At 41.8% G+C, this 26,165-nt stretch overlaps 1 protein-coding gene across 1 annotated transcript in view; it reads left to right on the forward strand.

Annotated features, from left to right (window-relative positions):
• PI15 (peptidase inhibitor 15) overlaps nucleotides 1-22,565 on the forward strand; it is a 56,618-nt gene extending 34,053 nt beyond the window's left edge. Inside the window, exons 3-6 of the mRNA XM_019527819.1 lie at nucleotides 13,670-13,788; nucleotides 14,139-14,271; nucleotides 14,403-14,518; nucleotides 16,307-22,565. Coding sequence (XP_019383364.1) covers nucleotides 13,670-13,788; nucleotides 14,139-14,271; nucleotides 14,403-14,518; nucleotides 16,307-16,442 — 504 coding nt within the window. The 3' untranslated portion in view covers nucleotides 16,443-22,565. The remainder of the gene's footprint in view (nucleotides 1-13,669; nucleotides 13,789-14,138; nucleotides 14,272-14,402; nucleotides 14,519-16,306) is intronic.
• Nucleotides 22,566-26,165: the final 3,600 nt, after the last annotated feature.

A 26,165-nucleotide genomic window follows, 5' to 3' on the forward strand; every position in this document is an offset into this window, starting at 1 on the left:
TCCTTTAAAGGAGAAAAATGCAGGAAACCATGGGTTTCCCCTTGCAGACTGACAGAGTTCGGGCCTGCAAGGTGCTGCTTGGGGCTGGGGGGAGTGGAAGGAGGCTGATTGGAGGCTGAGGGCACCATGTGCATGTGCACACATGCACATGGCTAACAAAATGGCCCCAGGCAGCATGGTGGACAGCAGCTCCCCCAGCTGATTGCAGGTAGGTCTTGCAGTGGGGGGAGGGGCATAGGTGATAAGTGGGTAAGCAGGGAGGACAGATTGAGGTTGTGGTGGTGGCTTGTGCTGAGATGAGGGAAGGAGTGGGGCAGGTTTGGCAGCTGGGGCTGTGGTCACTGGTCAACCAGGACAGTGTGTGGGGCCCAGGGCTGGGGGCCAGAATGTGTGGCTGCAGGGCTTTGCCAAGAGCAGGACAAAGCCACTGGTGGCTTGTCTGTGGGGGCTGCTGGGGTGGAGAGGCTGGCTCCCTGTTGCTGTGTTCACTCCCAGGGAGGGGTTAGGCACTATAGACGACATGTTGGAGGGACGTGTGGGGGATGTGTCACCCCAGATTTCTGTGCCTACAATGGGGCATGTGACTGCACTTTGGTCGGACCAGCACCAGGCTGCCCCTGTGGCCCAGTGAGTGGGACCCAGCATGGGAGGGCTGAGCAGGGTGGGGAGGTGAGGCTTGCTGCTGCTTCCAGGACCCCCACACCAGACACACCACCACGGAGTAACACCATCCTACTTGCAGCTCAAGTAGCAACAGGCTGGGGGGGACCTGCTCTGGACTCACCTCCTCCTACCCCCAGCTACTTGTGTGCCCAGCCACACCTCTGTCCTGGCGGGGAGGTTGGGTGGGAAGTGATGGTGGTGGCCGGGCCATGGCAACAGGTTAGAGCTGTGGCAGGAGGGGTTGAGGGCAGTGCAGCCACTCTACCTGTCTGTTACTCCTCACACTGCTGGCGGCTCGGTGTTACTCCATGGCAGCATGGTTTGTGCAGGGGTCCTGGTGGTGGTGGTGGTGGTGGAGGTGGCAGTAGCAAGTCTCTCTGCCCTGCTTTGCCTTCCTACTTCTGGTCCTGCCCACTGGGCTATGGAGGTGGCCTGGTGCTGGTCAGCCCAGGCTGCAGCCCTGTGCCCCACTATGCTGCACAAATATCAGGGGGGGCATGTGCCCCCCATTGCCCCATGACACTTTGCCAATGGCATTGCCTATAGTCAGGCATTCCTCCCTATGGTCAAGCACACACTGGGGGGGCTGCAGAACAGTGGCTCAGGAGTGAGGGGCACCAGCAAGGCTAGCGGGGCCTGTGGGCCAGGAGTGAGGGGCACTGGTGGGGACAGGGGGCTGGGGGTCAGGAGGGAGGGGCACCAGCAGGGCTGGGGGTAGTTGGGGGGGGAAGTGGCTTGGGAGTGAGGAGCACCAGCATATCAGAGCTGCTCAGAGCCAGAAAGCAGCTGATTTTCTATGATTAAAAAACCCCCAAATCAAACTCCAAAATATAGAGGTATTTAGACTGTATTTTATTATAATGATTGAAGCACTGGTAGGTTTCCAAATGGCTTTAAAATTGTAACTACAGTAAAAGCTCTGTTATCGAGCATCCCCCAGGAATGGGGGATGCCGGATAACAAAATATGCTGGTTAATTGAGTGGCCTGAATAGGCGTCCTTGCTTTTTCAGGCCGCCGCTTCTCCCTCTGAGTCCAGGGCATTGCTGACCCTCCCACAGCATTGCCAACCCTCCTGTGGGCTCTGCAGGACAGGAAGGCATGCCCCACGCAGCCTGTTATGCACCTGGGCCGTGGGGGCTCAGCAGTGCAGGCTGCTTTGCCCCAGGCCGTGGGGGCTCAGAGAAACCAGAATTGCCATGGTGGGCACTTCGATTTCACTTTTCCTTGCAAGCTGGCATGCCAGTTAACAGAGCATGTCCGCTTGTAAGGTATCAGTTACTGGAGATTCTACTGTATATTAATAAAATATTGTGTTCAACTTATTCCTATATAGGTAGTGATGTTTCATTTTAATTGTGGAAAAACATAGATTTGGGGGGTTTAATCAGAACATTTTGGAATTTTTTTAATCAGAGAATTTGGGATTTTTAAATAGAGAAAGCCAGGATCCCTCCTGATCTGTAAAGAAGCTGTGCGAGGGAATTTTTCATCTTCTTTCATAACGTTCTCAATATTATCTGGGAAGGGATATTATCTCGGTGCCAAAGGATATAGCTAAATGGGATATGTATAAAATGTGATCAAATGGGATGAAACCCTGGAAACTATGGTTTTAAGGGGACAATGTTGGGGAGGATAAGGCATCTTTTAAATGGGTACCTGGTAATTTGGTTCGGGGAGCCAGTGGTGGCAAGATGTGAAGATATTTTCATTTCTTCTTTGCATGCCATTAGCTATAGGAACTAGCTACCTTAACCATACTGGTCCATTGCGTTGCCTGGGCTTGGGAAGAAACTTTGACCTTTAATTAGGATTTAAGGTATGAATAGAACTACACAGAAAAGATTTCCTGCTTGTGAAATTTACACTGCAGAGATATGTTTAAATTATTCATATTAAATTATCTCTGTTTCTTTGGGCAAGATTAATGTCACATTATGCATCTTTTCTTGTCTTTCATGTAGATTAATTTTCTTTACTACTGAGAAAGAGAAAGTAGACTGCCTATAGAAGCTCAGGCCTTTCTGAGCCAGTTCATCTCTAAGGGCCTTGTTACATAGTAATTTTGGGTGGCTCCTGGAGATCTTAACACCTGGACTTTGTGAACATTAACACCTAAAACTAGTTTTAAGCTCTCATTATGTAGCTCAAAGTTACACCACTTCAGGGCAGGATTATTTCTGATCTGCATTACCCAACTCATGTTACACTAAGGTATAGACCCTCTAGGCTACACCTTAGTTTAAACGCCCCACCTACCCCTCCCCATCCCCCAGACTGTTCCCACAGCCCCCCCAGGCCCCAGCACCCTGCTCACTGCCCTACCTCTCCTTACTTATGGCTGCCAATGCTGTCTGTCACAGGGAGCAGGCAGGGAAGGGTTAACTTGCCTGCTTACCTGCTGCCACCACTGCTGCAGCTCTCTGGGTAGTCTTCAGCCTGGAGAGAAGCAGCAGCCTAGCAGTGGTGGCAGTGGCAGGTTAATTCTTCCCTGCCTACTTCCCCAGTGGCCCAGGGACAGGCAGTGCAGGCAGCCACAAAAAGACAAGTTGTGGGGGAGGGGAGGCAGGAGAGACCCCCATGGGGCAGAGGGGGGAGCCCTTGGCATGCAGGGAACCAGGGGAGCTCTGGGAGCGGAGATTCTGCCTTTTCAGTTTTCTTGGCCCCTGCTGCCCTGGAGTATGAGTGCTCCAAACTTGAGCTAGCACTACCACCAATCAACAACTACCACCAGCCACATTGGGTGGCTCTCAGTGTAAGGTGTGAAAAGGTGCTAAGGTGCCACCCTGCCTTACCTTCTATACTTCAGACTAATATGATTAACTACCTCCCTGCTCAGCATTTTAGAGTAGTTGATTATTTCTCCTAAAATGATTAATATTAGTATCTATAACGTCATCATTAAGCTTCCTTATTAACATCCTATTAATATTCATGGCCCAGTTAGCAAGCCTCTTACAGATTCAGTGTCTGTCTCTTGGCTGACTCTATACCCAATTATATTTTAAAGATTTCTTCATGACAATAAGGGCTAGTAATTTAAATGTTTCCAATACATGCCAAAATAGGTAGGAGGATGAGAAAAATGCCAGTAATGTGTATCACTCAGTACCGGATCAATTTGTCCACGTCAACACTACTTACTTTATCTTTTTAGTGCCTTATGATGCCACTGTCTAGGGTAGGAGACAAAAAGGCCATGTCCACATGAATACCTTGTGCCACTGCTACTTGTTCCTAGGGAATGCATGTGCCACGTGTGCCCTGGTGTGCAGCAGGTTACCCCAAGTGGGGGCGAAGGCACTGGGGCGACCAACTGTGCTGGCCCCAGAAGCTTTACCTGGGGTCCTGGGGGTCAGGAAAGCTGCAGACATGGTGCTTCTGCAGCTAGGAGTCTGTCGACAGCTGGAGCATGGCTCCAGATGGCCAGGCTGCAGTTGTGGGTGGCACACGCTGTTGCTGTATGTGCTACCCCACTTTTTTCCTGTGCAGGTTTTTTTGACCTCAGAATTTCCCCCCTGACCTCCTGCATTGGAAGGAGGCAGCATGGAGAATGCCTGAATGTGCTGTGTGTGGTGCCACAGACAAGTCTGTGGGGCCACATACTGCATGGCTGTGCTTGTCTGGATGCAGTCAAATATTCTTTCTTAGTGTCATCCTTTTCCCAAACCGCAAGGGATGGATAGAGACATAATAATATTTTTATTTAGGCCAGTTTAAAATCAGAATAAGTAACTCCCATTTTCTGAACAGCTCCAAAAAACATGCCCATCTCCTTTCATAACACCCATGCCAAAGAATGAAGGTAAGCTGAATTTCTGAATTCTGGAATTTGGTAATTTCACATGAACTGGAATTTTGGTGGCATGCAGTCACCAAAATGTGTAATTCTTAAATGTGACCTTACATAATAAGCACAATAAAAATAAATGTTGAATATGTATTTAAATGTATATATGCATTACTGGTATAAGGGGCTATATGTTACACTTAAAATTGAGTGTACTGCTTGAAATGGGTATTTTACCTATCTGTAAGGCAGGTAAAAGAAAACTTTGTAACTACATCTACTGTATTGCATCTTTGAAATAATAAGTCGGTAGAAAAAAGACTGCGATACTACTCCTAAGCTTAATAAAATGCAGTAAAGTGTTGACAGAACTCTTTGGTGTGTTTGGAATAGTCCAGCAATTTCTTTCCAGAAAAAAATATAATTTCAGAAATGTGTTGTGTAGAATTTAAGCCAGATCATAAATCTCGGTGTGGGTATCAGCAACATGGGAGGTAAAAATTATTCATCTCTCTTTTTATTTCTGTGACAAGGTGTTAATAAGATGTAGTTGAAAATGACCTCCTTTGTGATTTGTTTATTGAGTGTCTATGGATTTTTCTCTGGTACAGGCTTAACCAGTATTTGAATTTTGCTCATTTTTCATAATGGGGAGGATATAATAGCTTGTGGCAGTGGAAGGCAAGTCAAAGAAATACATTCCAGAATAAAAGCAATTGAAGGATTAAACACATTTACACGTCAGGGTAGAATTAACATATTATTTTCTGCCTGTGGAGAGTCATATCCTCCAAGCACCTGTTTGATATTCAGGAACATCTGCTATTTTTCTTTTTTGACTTGCATATTTGATCAATGCAGTGCCCTGAAGAATTCATCATCATCATTCCAAACTGGTTGTCAGTTTACAGTGTTAAAGAGCCCCATTCTGCCTCCATTTTGCCCAAGCACTGGAAGTGTTCACTGCTGATTAACTTCAGCCCCTGCGGGCTCATGACCAAAGGACTAATACAAGGCTTACACATGGGCTCTTCTTCATTCTGTGCAGCTATGGAGTGTCTAACCAATAGGTGTGATATGTGTATGTTTCTAGCCCTTCCAGTTGTAGGGAAAGCCTTGTTAACTCTACTTGGCCCCATTTTACCGTGGTGATATAACATACTGAGAAAATCCTACTCTGTATTGCAGTCAATGAGAGCATTGCCATTCCTGTGTTTATGTCATAGCCTGTGCTAGAGAATGCTTAAATGCTTAGTCCACTGGTAGTTGTACAATATGTGTCACTTCAAACTGGGTTCACATGAGGCTCTAGCATGATATGCAGGTAAATCAAGAGGTATTCCTCTAAAAGAAGAAAAATGGCACTCATTCTGTTACAGCTGAATACTCATACAGTAGGCATGCAATGAATGCAAAAGAAAACTGCTTTAATGGATGTACAGAGTGCAAATGGTATGTTGTCTCTGCCTGCCAATAAAATTCAAGTCCTTAATGTTTCATCTATCCCAACAGCATGCTCAAAGTAGTAACAATGTTGATTTTAATACCTGTTTTGTTTTAGTCAGTAAAATTTAACCATACCATGGCACATTCATCATTCACAGATGTCCTTAGCAAAAGCTTGCATGTTGAACCTTTTCTGTGTAACTGCTGCCAAGGGCAATAGCCCATTTAAGAATATTAGGTATTTTACTTCATAAATAAAACACAAGTAATTTTGTTCCTTTTAAAAGGCTGCCATTTTCTCTTGGGAAATTACTAGAAAATAAATAAATCTTGAAATTGTGGTATAGTAAAATTTAGGAGTCCTTTAGCAAACTTGCATGAGATTTTATAAAAGCAGTAGTTATGGGTAATCCCAGATTACAGAGAGCTCTAATTATATTGGTAAATATTGTTGTTTCAGATATATTTGTTTAATGTATTTCCATATACATATAAGTAGGTGAGTTACAATCCTTAATATTTAGTTGTTTCCAGGTGTAGATTATTGTCCTACAGAAGACTCACCTGCACACAGATAAGTTAGGTATGTGACGCCACCATATTTAAATGATCCATAAATATAAATATAGTATTCTTGTAATAAGAAAGATTGCCCAAGGCCCAGGACCATACTGTTCTAAGCACTATAGACATCAGACACATCCAGAGAACAAAAAGACAAGCTTTGGCCCCAGAGAGTTTACAATGGAAGTATAAGGCAGTGGACAGCAGACAGGTACAAAGAGATAGCAGAACATGAGAACAAAAAGGAACAGTTTGATCAACAACAGTGAAAAGACATTGACAGTGTAGCTGCAGCCAAGTCATCTACAAACACTGATGCTGTTCACTTACAAATTATAATTGACAAATATTTTATAGTCTTTTCTCTGATGTTGTACTTCATGGAAATTATAGGAGTTATTACATGTTTTCTTGCTAACCGTAGGGGAAAAATCATGGCATTAATGGCATGATATCAATGGCAAAATATCCTTTCTTAGTGTTGAGGTGACACTGTTCCTGTGATGGTTCAGGAAATGTGAGAGGAAAGAATTATCTCGAGTGATACCTTTTATTGTACCAAGTGAATGGTAGGGACAGACATAGGCAAGCTTTTGGGTACTTTCATTGACCTATGCAAGGTTAGAATTTCACTCCTGAAGCTCAATTAGTATGTACTTCTTGTAACACATTGAAACTTCCCTAAGCTGTCTCACAAGGCTATTATCCTCTCATTATGTAAATCCCTTCTAAAGAATATCTTTCATTCTTATGGGATGGTTTAGATAGGAATGTGGATTTTGGGGTTCTGTGATTGGTCATCAGGGGCTCTGCAGAGAGCTTGGGGTAAGAGTGGAGTGGATCAGGAGGCAGTGTGCCACCATTGCCGGGCCAAGTTACCTGCAGCTCACAGGATAGGGGTAGGGGTTCGGTGCCAGAAAAAGTGCTATGAAAGGGATCTGTAACTTTAGGAAGTTTGAAAACCACTGAACAAGATGACATCTTGATGTCTTTTTCAGCCTTTGATTCCACTGTGACACCTACTAGAGGCTGGCTGCCCATTAATGGCAAGGTACAAACTTCTAGGGCAAGATCATCAGCCATTGTAAATTGATCTGAAGATCTGGGTCCACAGTATTTATTTTAAAGTGTATTTTCATGACATAGTCATTCATCACCAAGACCATTTTACTAAGTGTTCCACCCATTGTTCCTTTGTCTGATTATTTGTCTTTTTGTGGCTGCCCTCACTGACTTCCCCTCACAGTGTCATAAGTACTATGCCATAGATCAGGTATTATCCAGACCACTGTTTCAATCTATTCTTTTAACATTATAGAATTTCCTTTGCATGTTTAATAGTAAAGCCTAAATGGTTATCACACTGTTCATTATTTTGTATATTGCATGATCCCTTACTCTTCTCTTACTAATGAATCCTGTTCTTTTCACCTCTCCCAATAAGGAAACTGTACCTCCATGCCTTTAGTCATTTTATTTACTCAACCTGAATATTTTTCTCCTTCCTCCCCATTCTCATCAGCATCAGAACTTGGATGTGACCAGAATGGAGACTCTGTATTGAGAGAGAGAGTGATAAACAAATAAAAATGCAGTTTCTGGATCATTCTTCCCCTCCTATGTTTTGGAAGATGTTAGCTCTTTATAAGAGAATTCATCAATGTGTCTGCCTATTTTAGTGCATATTACTTATATTTCTTGTTACTCAAAAAGATCAAGAGCTGGTCTTAAACTCTTAGTGGGCCTGGAAACTGGAAAGGAGACAAATCTTCCATTAGTGAGAAGGGTTCTTGGTGGGAAGCTGCTACTTCCATCAAGGGCTGCTGCTCTACCTAGTGGTGGGGGGAAGGGTCTGGGATCTCCAGTAACTCGGCAACCAGAAGTCAGTGTCTCCTGATGCTTCCAGTTTCAGTTCATTTGCCTGATGGGTCTTCAGGCACCAGCTTACGTGGAGGGAGAGCTTTTTGGAAGCAGTAGTCTCCCAATATTTGGGGAGCATGAGGAACTATATTCACCCTAATTTAGTCCTTGATTTCTATTATTACATCATTTGGGTTTTTTGGGGAGAAACTGAGAAACACATGAACAGACATTCACTTTCGATTCAGGAAATGCAGCAACATGCCTGCAGTGGCTCAAGCAAGAAGCAGAGGGTGCTAGAACATGCCTGTCAGCCACTGCCAAAGGGAAGGAAGGAGAGAAGCCCTCCAAGACTTTCCCCCCTTCCCTACTGGAGCAGAAGAAGCATGGCCTGGCCCCAGCCTGTGATCTACCTGGGTGGAAGGAGGAGGGGCTGCCAGGCTACAGAGGGGGTAGGTGGGGAAAAAGGTAGTGGCATTAAAATCATAAAAGCTTGAACAAGAATAGTCCTTTCTCTGAAGCTTGGCTGTGTGTTTGCTTCCTCTTCTGCTGCCGCCGAGTTCTCTGGAATTTGCAGGACAGAATCACAGCACCAGGACTCTGCAGGGTTTCTCATCACTTCTTCTTCCTGCTTTCAGGTACCTCTGGGATTTGTAGTCCACATTCACAGCCAGCATAATGAAGAGAAGGGGACAAGGCCAGCACACTGAGCTACCCTTACTAGCCTCAGACCCCTGGGGGGTTTGCTTGAGGTGGGGGGGGTGTTGAGCCAGCCAGCGAGCCAGCCCTCACTGCTTCGGCTAGGGAGCAGAGGGGCGGGGCCAACCCTTCTCTCTGGAGCAGACAGCACAGCCCAGTCCAGGGCTGCAAAGCATCCTGGGATGCTGGGAGACTCTGATTTAACCTGAACCAGGAAGGGGTTTGCAACAGAAGTTTCATAAATAAGTTTGACCTAAATTAGTTAAGTCTGATACTACATTCAGCCAGGTTTATGTTAACCCAGTCTCAGCTGTTTTGAAACTGGTTTATGTTCACTGAACTTCTGTTCTGTTACAGGTTTAAACCAGTTTCTGATCTCTTAAACTAGTTTATGTGTAACTTGTGTCCCTAGCCATTATGTATGAAAGTCATGCCTGTGCATCCAGTAATTTGGATTTCAATATTTTCCTACTGCTTTCACAACCCCAACATTGTAGCATTGTTCTGATATTTGAGAATAAGAAAGTGAAAGGGAACAGAAACAAAGAAGAAGTGGTTTAGGTTTGCTTTCACTGTCTAAATGCAAAAGTTTAAACAACCACTATTAGTAAAAAAAAAAAAGTGACAATAATTGCAGGCCTTTTAATAGTATAGACTACACTTTTTAAAATATGTGTTATGTATAGGCAAGATAATTTTATTATTAAAATCATGTTGGGTCCAAATGAGAAGCTCAGTGCTATTTGTGCAAATATGTTGCACATGGAGATTATTGTGGGCCCCTAGCCAGGCTTGCTTCAAGTGGGCACACAACCTTCTGGCAGAGAGTATTCCTGCCAGAGGCATGATTAATATCAGCAAGGAAGAGTGTTTATGGGGTGTCACAATTTTGGCTGAGCTGGTCCTAATGGATAATCACCAGGCAGCTGTATTTGGACCACATGCTTCTAAGCTCCCCTGGGTCTGAGCAGGCTCCAGGCACAGTTCCTGGCTCTGGCCTCTCATGTACACTTTTAAGGAATTGCTGACCATAAGTCTCTATAATATCTTAAGGAGAATCTCCTAAGTTCCAACTCTGGAGGTAGCAAGTTACAATTTAACCCTTTAATCACAGATATTGCAGTAGAATTCTTAAATCAGTAATATGAGGTGGAATACAAGAGATATGTATATCATGACAAAATAGGAACATATGTATACAGTTTCCTCCTCCTCAGTACTCATGTTCTTGAGTGATCTTTGAGATGTGGTCAGTGCCTTCAGGTGTTGCAGCTCCCTTCTTCTGGACCCCACTCTGCTGGCTGGGTCTTCTCTTCCTGGTCATGGACTTCATAGTATCGTAGTGCTTAGGGTCAGAAGGGACCTAAACAGATCATCAGGTCCGACCCACTGCCTCGGGCAGGAAAGGGTGCTAGGACCATATCACCCCATCCAAATATCTGTCCAGCCTCCTCTTGAAGACCCCCAAGGTAGGAGAAAGTACCACCTCACTTGGGAGCCCATTCCAGAGCCTGGCATCCCTAACTGTAAAGTAATGTCTCCTGATGTCCAGCCTGAACCTTCTCTCCAACAATTTGTGGCCGTTATTCCTAGTAACCCCAGGTGGTGCCCAGGGGAACAGAGCCCTCCCTCCCCCACCAATTTCCGCTGGTCCCCACTGGTGAGTTTGTAAATGGCCACCAGATCCCATCTTAGCCTTCTCTTGTGGAGCTGAATAGGTTCAGACCCTTTAGCTTCTCTTCATAGGGCCTGCCCCATTGCCCCTTGACCATATGAGTGGCCCTCCTCTGGATCCTCTCAGTGCTAGCCATATCCCTCTTGAAGTGCGGCACCCAGAACTGGATGCAGTATTCCAACTGTGGCCTGACCAATGCCACAAAGAGGGGAAGGCTTACCTCCCTGGAGCTGCTTGTGATGCATCTGTAGATGCATGACAAGTTATGGTTAGCCTTACTGATTGCTTCCTCACATTGGTGGCTTATGTTCATTCTGGAGTCAGCAATGACTCCAAGATCCCTTTCTGCCACCATGTTGACAAGAAGGGTGTTCCCCAGCCTATAGGCGTATTGCTGGTTTCTTCTCCCTAGATGCAGTATTCTGCACTTGTCTGCATTGAATTCCATCCTATTCTCATCTGCCCACCTCTGTAATTTGTCTAGATCTAGCTGGATTCTGTCCCTCCCCTCCAGCGTGCCCACCTCGCCCCACAACTTGGTGTCATCAGCAAATCTGGACAGTGTGCATTCCACACCCACATCCAGATCACTGATAAAGATGTTGAACAGTACAAGCCCCAGGACCGAGGCCTGGGGGACTCCATGCCCACATCCCTCGAGGTGAAAATGACCCGTCCACCACCACTCTCTGGGTGCAACCATCTAGCCAATTTGCCCCCCATCTGACTGTGTAGGCATCAATGCTGCAGTCACCAAGTTATTTTTAAGAGAATGTGGTAGGAAACAGTGTCAAAGGCCTTCTTGAAGCCCAGGAAGATGACATCCACCCTGACACCCTCGTCCAGGGACTTAGTGACCTGAACATAAAAAGAAACCAGGTTAGTCAGGCAGGACCTGCCATCAGTGAACCCATGTTTGTTGCCCCTGAGCATTACCTCCCCTGCTGGGCCCTTGCAGATGTGCTCCTTGATAATTTTCTCAAAGGTCTTCCCAAGGACTGAGGTAAGACTGTCTGGCCTATAATTGCCAGGGTCCTCCTTTCTCCCCTTCTTGTAAATGGGGACCACATTGGCCCTTTTCCAATCCCTGGTACCTTATCGGACTTACCCCTGATTTCTCTAACTCAGCTTTCCTTAGCTTGTTCAGATCTAGCTTTCAAAAGATTCCTCAGCTCAGTGAGCATATTTCTTTTTTAACAGCAACTTTTAACACCTTTTGTCTTTGCTTCTTCCATTTTTGGTGGATTTTCCGTTCCTCCAGTCTCACCTCCTGTAGGCTACTTTGGGAAAGTTTGTTCACATTAGGCTGCAGCCATCGTGGCTCTACAGAAGTTTCATTTGAAGAAACTATTCAAGTTAAAGGCTTAATTATCCCAGTCATATCTCCCTCCTTCATCTCTGTGAGGGGATACAGACATAGGCTTTCTTATATTTGTAATCCAATATATACAAAGACATTCAATGATATAGTAGTTTCATAAACTCAAACAGATGTCATATTTTACATAGGCAACTTTGTCTTACCTGTCCCATGGAGTCAGGGATATGACCTAGGACAACAGACTTTGATTTTCTGATTCCCACTACTATCATTCTGCAGCTTTGGACACACTAGATTGTAAACTCAGCAAGTTTTAGAGGCTTGCTTTGTAAGTTGAGCTGTAGAGGTCTGAACATACATATTTCATGTCAATAGGAAGACAGTCTATGGCTGGAGCATTAGCATCAACATGTATTCTTTTTGTAAGAGATCATTCATTGCTTCTGTTTATTTGGCTGAGACATTCCTCTGTTAATGACTTCATAAGTGTTTGCTTTGGAAATAACTATTTGGTTACAACTGTGTTGTAACTAAACCTGTGTTCAGGTTTCGTTAAGATAACTGGTTAACTCATAAGGAAAAATGTTCCCCCATTGTTCAAATGTCTTTAGTAATAAAGAATGATACACTGCAATTTCTATACCTATAACAGAACTCCTGAAAGGGGACTTACAGATAGGCAGTCTCTGAAAGATCTCTTTATTAATTTGTTTTCCTATTATTTCAGAGGGGCGGCATTTGTTCCCATGCAGAATGATTTATGGGAGCTTATACTCAAATAGATCCTGGCTGGTGGAGCTTGAAGAGGATCAGTGCCTCCACTCTGACTCATTGCTTGTGCTATATACCCTTTGCTGACAATATAGTCTCAAAAGCATGTGCTCCCCTGGTTCACAAATGCATGCAGGAATCCTTTTGCTGGATGTAGCAGTTTTCAAAAAGTATGTGAAATCATCCAAGGCTAAATTCAGTACCATAGCAAGGGCAGTGTCAGTGGTGAACTGGCACTGGGTGCCATCGCATGGGGGGGTGCCATCACATGGGGGCAGGGTGTAATTACTTGAAATGGAAGTAATTACATAGTAGCATATAGGAGGGTAATCTGCACAACTTGCAATGGGCACTAAAATGACTGGCTATGGCTAGGGCTGCAATATCATTCCCTTGCATGTTCTCCAGCTGAATATGTATCCCCTTAACCTTCATTCCAACAAATACAAGGTTGACAATAGCTCCTAGCCAATCCTTTCTTATCTTTAACCCCATACAAATCTACAGAGGGCCAGGACCCAAAGGGTCCATTTGTGACTCAGGAAGTCTACATACATGGGATCATGTAAACTAGCAGACCTTGTTTATCTGATTTGGTCCTATGGAAGATCTCATAAGTCCAGTGTGTGGTAGATCTGTGTTCCTGTAAGTAAGGGAGGCCTCTGACTGGATTTTGGTTTTTATAAAGCACAGAATAGAGGATTAGTTCATGAGAACTGCAGTTTTCATTAACATATTTTAAAAGCCTGCTTCAGGTACTGAGCTATGAATCTGATATGGTTTATTTACATGATTACATCTTATGGTACCTGTCTCTTACTGTCTTGCACCATAATGTAATTTTTATTGCTTTTGCTAAAGACGTTTTATTTTGGCAGGTTTGGGATGAAACTCTTGCCAAATCAGCAGAGGCTTGGGCTGCTACATGCATTTGGGACCATGGACCTTCCTACTTATTGAGATTCTTGGGTCAAAACTTGTCTGTAAGAACTGGAAGGTAGGCAACTGTCTTGTAGAATTTTTGTGCAGCTTTGTACAAGTTGGACATCTCAGTTAGTGTAAATTACAGTGAAGCCACACATATGTGAACCTTTCAGATAGCATGATAACAACCACTAGACTAGCTTGTAATTAAAAAAAAAAAACCCAACCCCAAAAAAACTAATTCTACTTAGAAATATGCAAATGAATAACTGGTCATTGGTAACTTTAACCCAGCATTTCAAGTCTCAAAAGAAAAGTTGTTCTTAAATAGACCATAACACATCCCATGGATGTATGACAGAATGTTCTAATGTATAAAGCTTTAAAATGTATTTCTCCTCTTCTGCCTTTAAATAAATCTAGGTATCGGTCCATTCTTCAGCTGGTAAAGCCATGGTATGATGAAGTGAAGGACTATGCTTTCCCATATCCTCAGGACTGCAACCCTAGGTGCCCTCTGAGATGCTATGGACCCATGTGCACACACTATACACAGGTTATATGAATTCCATTCTCTTTACCAATCTACAGTTCAAAGGTGGACTTTTCTATGGTGTATTTATAGCTCTGTCTCTTATATATATTTCTTTTCAATTTGGACTTTACCAATAATGATTATTTATTCAGATGGTTTGGGCCACTTCCAATCGCATAGGCTGCGCTATCCATACATGCCACAATATGAATGTCTGGGGGTCGGTTTGGCAACGAGCTGTTTACTTGGTATGCAACTATGCCCCAAAGTAAGTTCCTTTATTTTTTATTCTGTTTACTGTCATACTTTCTGTATGTTAGGGTCACGTTGTAAGGATCTTAACTTCTTTTCATGACTTAGCATTTTAATGCTGACCTTCATTCATGGTTTTTTGCTGGGTCTATCCCCTCAATTAGCTTTATTGATCATAAATGCACACAAACAAAAATGGAAACATTAATATTTATTTGGAACAAAAACATATTTTTATATTTCATACTGTAGTATTACCCTTTTCATAACTCCCCCCACTCCACATGCCCTTTTTCCACTTGCTATGCTGTATCTAATTTAGCATCCAGTTCCGCAATCTCTCTGCTCATATCAGTCTTCACTTTACGCAAGCTGTCTTATTGTAGACCAGACCTTTAGCTCTGGAGGAGAAAGACTGGAATTTTTGGCTGCACAGGGCTATGCACACCCCTGGTGCTGTGTAAGAAACAAAATAATAATAAGCTGTGCATATTTTCCATAAACTTTCAATGGCACAGATCCACAAGTAGGGAAGAATATGTGAGTGAGTGAGTTTGAATAATGTTGTTGTCCCAGCTGTCTTATGAAAAAGAAAAGGATTTTTATCTGTGGCCACAAAGATTGTATAACCTTTAACAGGTGAATTGGGTAAAAAAACAGACTTATTGATGAAACCTCCTTTATTTTGGGAAACAAGGACCCTGTTATGTTACTCTTCTGGGAGGGGATACACCTTAGCTCCAGTCCCTACTACTGAGACCATTCATATATTTTTACAGTAGACAGTCATTGGATAAAACCCAGAAATAACCCTAGATGCGGGAACTGAAACTTATAACTTTGAATTCTCAGAGGTATGCCCATTTCATTGAGCTACAGGCTTCCTGTTGTTTGCTCTCCATGAGTCATACATTTCTAACTGCCCACTGGGCCTGCTTCAAGAGGAGTTAAGGGGGATCCACCCCTCCAGTCTAGTCAATAATATGGTTTGTGGTATACTCTCATCTGGAAAGGCCACAGGCATAGGCAATGTGTATGGAGGACATGAGGAGGGCATGTGCCCCCCCCGAGATTGGGCCTCACAGGCTGGGGAGTGGGGGGGTGACAGCCAGTACAACCCCTGAAATTATGGGGGCATCAAGAGAAGCACCAGTGGCACTTCTGGGTTTGCCGCCAGCACTTCCGGTTTTGCTGTCGATACTTCCACTAGCAGCAGCGATGGACCAGTGGGTGATCCACACCCCGGTTGGCTATTGGCCACTAGGGCCCCCCAGTATCAGAAGGCACCAGTTGCCCATGGCCACAGAACACCTAGAGCCTACAAATAATGATGCGTGGGCCCTTCTCCAGCAGAATCTTGCCTTCATCCTTTCATTCAACTTTCAAGTAATCTTCCACTTCCAGTACTTTTTGTCTAATGCTGTTGTGAATAGTCTTTTATGTTCCCATTTCCCTTGAGCAAATCATCCTGGGTTCAGCCTCAGCCTAATGTGGTTGAACTCTCCAGTGAGATATAACTTACTAACTTTGAAAAATATGTATGTAGCCATTAAACTAAAGCACTTTAACAGTCTAAGAAAACTTTGAAACCGTGTTTGTGCCCCAGTTCCTTACTAAAAAAGTGTTTTGGTTGTTTTCCTTTGATTAGAGGGGAAGCCTGCAAAAGTTATTCCAAACTGAGTATGGATATATTTTATAAGTACCCTATGGGAAACATAACCCCCAAATTTATTTTGCACTTGTTTTGGGTATATATTTGTTTCTCAAATTACTAAAAAATGTTCTTACTTTTTTTTTTCTTCAGGGGCAACTGGATTGGAGAAGCCCCATATAAAGTAGGAGTCCCATGTTCCGCTTGTCCACCTAGCTATGGAGGATCTTGTACTGACAATCTTTGTTTCCCGGGAGTTACATCAAATTACTTATATTGGTTTAAATAAGCTAGCATCAGTTTACATTACTTTTAAATAATATGGCTGAATAACAAAAGCTTGTATATTGAATTTTGCACATATTATAAATATATATATAAAGATACTGTAATAATACCTTGGTTTTCTTTTTGTATGCTTTTGTTAAATTAGTTTTCAAAGTACAGAATACATTTATTTTAACCCTTTGAATTTATAGCCAAATGTTCTCCAATTCAGATGATTGCCATGTAGAGAAGGATAAGCTTATGTTCATCTTAGGAAAGTGTAGTTTCCTAAGGAATGTATTCTATTTTCTATTAAAAGCACATTAAAAAGGGCACTGTCAACTTAAGTCTAAAACCTGACTTCCTTTAAAATTATACATATAGACAGCAAAGTGTGATTGGAATCTAAATCAATATTTAAAAAGTAACAACAGCCATGACTGTAGTGCAGTGTTTTTTAGGCTATGGTCTGTGGACCTCTGGGGGTCCACAGACTATGTCTAAGAGGTCCGCAAAAGAAGACTATGATTATCAAAAGTATGTGAACAGCCATGCTTATAGTTCAAAGGGGTCCACACCTCCATTCAAAATGTTTTAGGGGTATGCAAATGCAAAAGATTTGAAAATCACTGCTGTAGTGTGTTGTACAACACAATGCATTGTCCTTGTCTTGGAAGTGGTACTCTATTTTGTACCTGTGCTTACATGTACACATTTGATGATAGTCTGAGAAGGAGTATACACACATACAGGAGAAACTGCAAGTTTCAGCCCTATTTTAGCTACCTCATACACAACAGTTATTAACTTAAATTATTTTTCAAGAGTTCAGTGCACAGCTGCTGCTATCATCAATAATGCCTGTGTGAACAGAGAGAAGTAAAGAATAGGGAGTTATGTTGGCCTTTGCACCACCACAATATACTGTGGGGCTGAAAGTATTCACCAATCTAATTAGAACCTTTTCTACAGTAGAAAAAATTACCAGTATTTTACCACTGTAACCAGTTCACCTCCCCCAGGTGAACATAATTATATTAGTATAAAGATGTTTTATACAAGCATATCAATTTCCATATGGGAAGGAAAATGACTGCATTGTTACAAGACACCTATATGTAAATAAATAGCATCCATGTTTTTATCAGTGTAACTATTCTGATTTTTAAAAAAACTTTTCCACTAACTGAAATAGTTATATTGGAGAATATTTCAAAGATAGATCTGGCCTAAGGTTTAATCAAAACATTTCCCCAAAAAATTGTCATTGATCAAATTGATTAATGAACTTAAAAAAGGGAAAGAGAAAATCTTTTAACAGCATTTGAAAAAACTGATAATTAGTATAGCAGTTGACAGTGTGCTTTACACAATGGAGCAGGGCTATTTCTTGAAAAAAAATGTATTTACCCCCCCTCCAGAATGGGTGCTTAGTAGAAAACGTATGGAGAATTAATGGCTACAGCTTAAACTAGAACACTGAACAGATAGGTTTCCTGAATTATATAGTTAGATTTCAAACTCTTGTTTGTTAGTATACCAACATGTGCAACTGTAATTGAACTGACTAAGGGATATACAGAATACTACAATGTAGAATTTAATCCACACAGAACAGAGAGCACAATTACTTCTTTCCAATTTTCCATGTTCCCATTTGTGCCTAGTATGGCTGAGCGCAAAGCTTTAAACTTTTTGAACTTGATGTAGCTAGAGTCAGTACTACAATTAGAGTGGTACAACTTCACTGGTATTGTATACATGCATTTTTAAAGCAATAATGCCATCTTCCCAAGGATGGTCAAGGGAGTCTGCCATCGTAATAGAGGGGATGATAACAAGTAATTTTTTTCTAAACTTAAAAAAAGGGAATTATATATATATGTAATCAACCCTTTTGCCAAACATGCCAATAATATTGATATCATGAGTTCTGTACTGGACAGCATAAAAATGTTGGCCCTCTGGATACCTATCATTTGACATTTACTTGGATGAGGTCCTTAATTGTACTGTAGCTCTTCAAACATTTCTGGAAGCAACATTTCTTTGTCTGAAAAGACAGTACTTTGAGAGGTATATAATCCTAAACCATTGATAAATTTCCAAGCTTAAATGCTGCACTTAAGTTAATGCTCCTGTTTTGATACTAGTAACAATTATAATTTTATGGATTTTCCTGACTGTAAATAAAGGGCCTGGAGTCCTTCAGTCCTTACTGGTCAGAAAACTTAAATAGTATGAAATTCTCCCCTATCCAGAGAGTTAACACAAATTTTATCTACCACTTATACACACACTTAAAGGATTTTGATGAGATCTAACTGTCAAGTTGACCATGCACTGCAACCCAAAGAACATTTTTAACAGAAGAGTAGAAGATCAGATGCAAAGGGCAATTTGTATCCTATGATAGGTCTCTTTGGAGAAGGAAAGGGGGAAGGATAAGGACTGCATCTTTACATTTTCTTTATTTTGCAATTGAAGAAAATATAATTAGGCAGAGTATACATTTAACAAATGTTCAGATTAAGCTGTAGAGCCTACAGTATTAGGGTTGACATTTAATAATAATGATGCACTTTGTAACTTGCAACTTGTACATTGTGTAGGACACTTTTCAAACCAGACTAGAAATTATAAATTAATTTATACATCAGTAATTCAACTGAAATTATTATAACGGGTATATATCTTATTGTATCTGTTCATTTTTTTAAGTTGGTAGAAATAAGTTGATTGTGTGGAATATTTTGTTTTCTGTGGATACAGGAAACTGCAACTATCACACAGGTGTGCAGATTTTTTACAACACCCAGTCATGGTGCTAGGGATCATTGTATCTATTATAATCATACTGTAATGGATAGCAGCAGGAAATAATCTGAGTATAAGCTATTTCATAAGAGCAGCTTCTGAGTATACCAGCATCAATAGGGGTTACTACTAATCAGACATTTGATTAACGAAATACAATTTACCCTTCCATTTATTATAATAGTGCTGTGGACCATAAATCTTTCTATATTATTTATTTGAATCCCTGTAATTAAAATCATCAACTCTCTCTTGGGTTGAATAACAACCATGCCAGTCAACTTCTCCTTTGATGGCCTGTGTCAGTGCTGCTTGATTTATTACCTGACACAAAGTAGTGCAGGAGCTAAAGTACCAGAAATGTCAGGGAGACCCACGGTATCTACTATAATATAATAATATATCCTTGGGTTTGCAAACAGAGAAAGAGAAGAAGCAAAACCCCACAACTTCCTTTTTTGGACTTAAAAATCCAGACCCACTCTTTCTTCATAGCAGAAAAGGTACGTGCTGTTTAACAACAAATTGGCTGTTGGAAATATATTCCTTTGAACAAAAAAATCTTGTTCTATTTTAAATTTAAAACAAATATTTGTAGAATTGGTCAAATGCTAAAATAAGATGAAGAATAGCTGTGATTCAAATAAAAGATACTATGAGAGTTATAGAAGTAAAAATATGTCCTGATACAAGCTAATGCAGCCTTTTATACCATAATAACTGCCAGTCAGATGTCTAATGAAACAGATAGTAATGGCTGTCTTTTTGGTGCTAATCTATATATTCTGGTGCTATTCATATTTTTGCAGAGGAAGAGGTTTATTTCTGATATTACTGAATATAATCTAGGGATTATGATCTTTTTCAAAGTAAATAAAGCATCTACAAGGAAGTCATTATGGCACTTGTTCAAATTCTTCTTTTAAAGACATGTACATAGATCACTTCAGCTTTAAAAAGTCTTTTATGCATCAGGAAAACTTATTCCTAATCTAAAAAAAATCACTCTCCCTTAATATACTTAAAGAACCTTATTATTAGTGATTGAACTCCTGTGTCAAGATCAAAGAGAGAACAACACATTCAGTAATTGAGATTGCTGTTGAACACAATTTAATGACCTTCTCAGGAATGAACTAATGCAAAACCTTTAAGATGTGTTTTACTTCAACCTGTAAGAATGTATATATGCCCTTCTCTTGGGATCAAGTTCAATTCTCACTGAATTCAAAGGGAGTTGAATCAGCCCTCATTGATACCATTGACATATTTGCCACTAATTTCAAAAGGTCTAGGACCAAACCCTCTGGAAAGAGAGGATGAAGGAAAAAAACTGGTGCCTGTATAGGTAACAGAAGGTAGAATTAGGTTTTTGTCCTTTCAGCAACGTTGGGGGTTGGACTCAGGAATCTGAAAGAGAACAGGTATACAGAATTGATAAATACCATAGCTGGGGCCTTATACTGAAGCAGAGATGCTAAAGATATGACTCATGGGCCAGACTTAGCCAATGGAGTCCTATCATTTGGCCCACAGTGCTTCCCATGTTGGGCCAGGACAGGCATGTGCTTTGCACGAAAGAGCTGGGACAGGTGCAAACTGCATGTGTCATGCGGGGGTGGCCTGGGGCATATGCTACATGCAGTGTCTCCAGCTAGGCCAAGGCTCATGCTGCATGCGGTGCCTATGGCCAGTCTGGAGTGGGTGTTGCATGTGTTGTCCACAGCCAGACAAGGGCAAATGCTGCATATGATGCCTGTACCAGACTGGCCATCTGCTTTGGATCCAGCATACAAGTCTGCTCTGTGGGACCTGTCTGGCACATGGACTGGCTCTCCGCCATTCTTTCAGCACATGGACCAACCCTGTGCCATTCATCAGGCCTGCAGGACCTGCAAGTTTGACATCCTTGTATTAAAGAATATATAGCATAGAATGTGTGCATGAGGTTGCATGCATGGATGCCCTCTTGTGGTTGAAAAAACAAATTTATTTAGGCTTGATTTCCTGTAGAACTCAGTTTCTGTAGAACTCGAAAGAGGAAAAGGAGCCACTGGAAAGCCCTTAAACACATGCAACAGTAATAATTATATCATTGGAAGGAAGAAGATCTTTGCAAATGCCCATGTCTTGTGGCTAAACTTTCCCTGTTACTGTTAGACTTTAAAGACATAACTATTGCTTTCCTTTATTAAATCTGAAGGTAGCTTGTGAACTACTTATCTTTTTTAACAATAGTTTTTTGTACACTGTGCAGTATATAAATTCCTACATTTTGGCTGTATTAATTGGTCCTAAAAACACAGACGCTGTAAATCCCTATTTTTGGATACAGTTTTCCCTCAGAATTCACATACTAGAAACATGGCCTCCTCAATCTGGTTTCTTCTAATTATAATTATGACATTTTAGCTTACTACTACTACTAACAATAGTAATAATAATTTGAAGGCCATCTTGCCGCTTATTTTTTTGTTGCTGAGTTTTTCTCAAGACATGGCTTATTGCCTAGCAAAGAAGAAGTTCTTCAAATTATCATCTAATCATGTTATTCTGGATTTCACTTTTTGAACCAGATGGGTTAGAGTGGGTTTAAACTCCAGGTAACTGTCAGCCTGCTTCCAAAACACTAATGGCATCTGTGTGCTGAGCTCTCCTTTGAAAAAGCACTGCAGAAATAACATCACACAAGTCAGGAACTATTTTTGATACAATGTTTAGGGTACTAATACTCTCCCCTGGGATTTAGTGGCACTATTGGATTGTTCTGAAGAGGTAAATCTCTTTGTTTCATATAAGGTCATATCTAATTAAAAGGTGCTTAAATGCTGGGATTCATTTAAGAATTAAACTTTTGGATAGTTTATGGTTGCTAAATGCTTGTACATTTGCTTTTCTTTTTTTTTCCTCCTTTTTTTAACATAGTATGACAATGTTTGGAGGACTGGACAATGTTAAGATTCATAACTACAACAGAATATGTCATTCTGATTAAAATCAAATCTGAAAAGTTTTTAAAGTATTTATATAGTAAAATTACCCATTTCTCACTTTCTCATTCAATTACCCATTTCATAATTCTTTTGGCTTTTGTATTTTTAACGAATTATTTTTTTCCCTGACATGGATGTTTATTGCTTGACACAAAAATAACAGTGAATAACATTTTCCATGTTGTGATATGATGCTTTATATATGCTATAACTGAGACATAAATCAGTATTCCTGTTTCAACTCCTGAACTTATGAAAATAAAAAGAAATGTAGATTATTTTGAATTAATGTGTAATATTCATGCATTTAAATAAAATGAACAGTATTTACAGTTGATGTTCTTCTGAGGCATTTTGTTACTTTTGCGCCTGCCCCTGTCATGCCTAATTAAAATATTAAAAAATCTATTTGGGCCAAAAAATAAAATGAAAAGGCAAGTGTTAAGGGGACTAGTAAAAGGATAACTGAACCCAAATTTTAATATGATTTGAAAGTGTTTAATTACCTCCTGTTATCTTTTGGTTTCAACAAACTGAGCATTCTCTACTGGGAGAGCTGCTATTTTTCATAGTTGTGAGCTCATGGCCTGCCTGAAAAACAGCAGGTGACAACACTTTCTTGTGTGCCTTTGACCAGGGGCAGTGAAGTGCCTAAAAATTTGAGGACAGTAACCATTGAGAACAAATCTGAAAGTACCATGTCTACCTACCTACGTTTTTATGTGGTCCTTGTTACTGTGGTTTGAGAGCCCTGTCCTACTTAATAATTTGCCTAATATAACCTTTATGTTCTAACCAGACATGCTGCAACTCGTTTGGAGGAAAACAGAAGTAAGATAAATAAAAAATACTAAGAATCAGTTAGAAAAGACTATGCTGGGGTCAGAAAAGGGATCTTACAAGGGCTCACTGGAGGTGAGAGGGAATTTGGGCTTTGAGAGAAACAAGGACGAAATAAAGGAGCAGAAACATGGGGTTATGGGAAAGGAGGAATATCTTAGGAAAACAAACATGAAGAATATCAGGAAAAAGGAGGCTTCAAAATATTTATAAAAATGTAAGTTGTCACATACAAATTCAGATTTTAATCAAACCTAATTTCCAGTTCTTATCACACCAAAAAGAAACAGCTCAAACCATGTCAATATTATTCTTCAACTTAAAGATGACACAACATAATTTTTAGAAGTCATTAATCCTTCATATTCAATATTTTGCATTTCAAATTTAGGGAAACTCTCCAAAATATTTCTTACCAGAGAGAAAATTCTGAAAAGATATTAAGAGTTACTGAACATCAGGCAAGAGGCCAGAGAGATAGGGGAAGAACAAAAGAAAAAGCAGATTTCTTTTTTTGAGTATGCCATACTACACAGTCCCCAGTACTGCAATGTGTGTTCAGAGCCAAACTGAATTACATTTAAACAAACATAACTTTAACATAGCACATACCTACAAATACTAAAAACAACCTAGTAACTAAGTGCTCAGACAAAAGTGACAATTTTTGTGCAATCTGGCCCCTGAAAGTACTCTATAGCCACACTGTAACACACCTATCCCCAATACCTGAGCAGGGGTAGCTGAGGGGCCTTGTGAGGTGGGGGTGGGGCTCCATCCCCTACCTCCCCACCTCTCCCTCAGCTCTGGCCATTCAGCAGCTGGGACTCCCTCCCCTTCCCCCTCCCTCTTGTGCTGGCAGGCCCAGAGCTGGGGGAGAGGGAGACAGGGCTGGGGAGAGGGGTGGTTTGGCAGCCTCCTTGGAGGCTACTGGAATGCCCCCATCTGCTGGCCAGGGCTGGTGCAGGCTGGCTCCAGCCCCGTCCCTGACCCACAAGTAAATGTTGGTTGTGTCAAGGGTATGGTTCAAACTCATGGCATTTTATGTAAAGTGCCATGAGTTAGAACTGCCCTACTGTCTGTCTGCAGCCTAAGGGTGGAATTCTGTTTTCTTCTGTGTGTCTAAATGGTGTCTGTTTGGTTATGTAAGTGCCATGGCTGCCACTTAAGCTTAGATAGAAATTTTGTTTCTCTGGTAATGTGGATTTGTGTGTGTGTGTGTGTGTGTGTGTGTGTGTGTGTAGACAGAGGATCCTCAGTAGTCTATTTGTTGGCTGAGCACATATGCAGTTACTTGTGTGCTTCCTTTGTGGTTGCATACTGTCATCAAAGGCTTAAAAATGTAGGTGGCTAAAATGCATCACTAGCCACCTTGATAGAGGAGGAGGATGGCCTTCCTATGGTTCAGCAGTAATAGCTGAGTGTTTAAGATACTTTCCCAGAAAACAGGAGACACAGATTTTAGGCTTCCCTCATCCCGAGTGTGATTTAACCTGCATCTGTCTGACTCCTAACATAGTGCTCAAACCACCACTTAGCAGTGAGACTTGCACAGAGGTGTCTCTGGTGTTCTTTTGAGGCTGGCCTCTTGGATTGCCAAGAGAGGGCTATATGTACGGCCAAGGGGACAAAAACAAACTTCTTGTATAACTAAGTGGGTGCACCTACCTGAGATGCTTAACTGCTCAGTAGACTAATCTACTGCACAGTAAAGCATCACTATGTAACTGAGCACAGCAATGAACAGCACATTAAAATAGGCTAACTTGTGGTGTTCTACCACCTGTATTTACAGGTAGTAGATTTACTACAAATTAGCTAATGTACAGTAGTGAGCATTTACATAGCTGACTGGGAGCAAGTTGCTCCCAGTCAGCCCAGGCAGCAGAGGGAAGGAGAGCTGCCCTCTACCCCAGGAAGCTGCCTATTTCCCAGCCCCTGATTGAGGCAAATTGGAGCTGGGGCTGGGACACTGTCCCCTTCCCCAGCAGCTGCTGGCCCTGGCTGTGAGATGGAGCCAAGGTTTGTTCCAATCTCAAGCCCCAGGAGCAGGGAGCTACCAGGCCAGGGGAGACTGTCCTAGCCCCATCTCTGATCTTGGAGCAGGTGTTAAGCAGCAGGCAGGTGTCTGAGACAGGGATGTGGGGAAAGCAGTGAGAAAGCTCCCCCCACCCTCTGGAGCCCAGGCCTGATTCTGGTGGCCCCTTCCAGCCTGGGGCTGGCATCCAGGGAAACCTAGAGTTTCCCTACTGGCCATAAGGGGGCAGAGCAGGGCAGGAGTAGCCCTGCCCTGAACTGCTCCCATTGCAAATTTGCTCCCAACAGGCGCATGTGTGGACATGTTCCCAGGGAAAGTGTGTCAAATACAGCCAGGTAGATGGGGCTAATACAGCCAAGTAGATGACTAGAAAATTGTCACTTATATGCACAAAGGGAAATATAATTCCACCTGAATGTCTCTAGCAGTTCATTTAGTCTCTTTTTTATGGTGCCCTATACTGCCACTTGGACTTGTGAAGGTTCACAAGTGCTATTAGGAGGCAACAAGTCTACTTGTTCTGAGTCTTTTGGGCCTCCATTCTCTAAAGCCTGTCTGAAACTGTCTCAGGCAAAACAAGATGATTAGGATCCTTTCTATTTCTTCCTCCTGGAAAGTAGAGGTTTCCCTTATTTTGTCATAGTATGTCCACCAGGGTGACAACCCCAGGACAGCCAAGTATTATTTGAACCCTTCATAGAATTGCACAGCATCATTTTCATAGAATGATGCTGTTCCTGTGGGTTAAAATCATATTAAGGTTTACCTTATTTGCTCATGTGAGACCAGCAGAAAACACCTTTGACTCTTCTTTTATATTTTTCAATTCCTCGTAGAATCATAGAAAATTAGGGTTGGAAGGGATCTGAAGAGCATCTAGTCCAACCCCCTTCTCAAAGCAGGACCATCCCCAATTAGGTCATCTCAGCCAAAGCTTTGTCTAGCCGAGTCTTGAAAACTTCCAAGGATGGAGCTTCCACGACCTCTCTGGGTAACCTGTTCCAGTGTTTTACTACCCTCATAGTAAAAAAAAAAAATCTTCCTAATATCTAACTTA

This window comes from Gavialis gangeticus, unplaced genomic scaffold (assembly GCF_001723915.1).
Source record: "Gavialis gangeticus isolate Ggan-Ray unplaced genomic scaffold, GavGan_comp1, whole genome shotgun sequence".
In the NCBI taxonomy this organism is placed as follows: domain Eukaryota; kingdom Metazoa; phylum Chordata; order Crocodylia; family Gavialidae; genus Gavialis; species Gavialis gangeticus.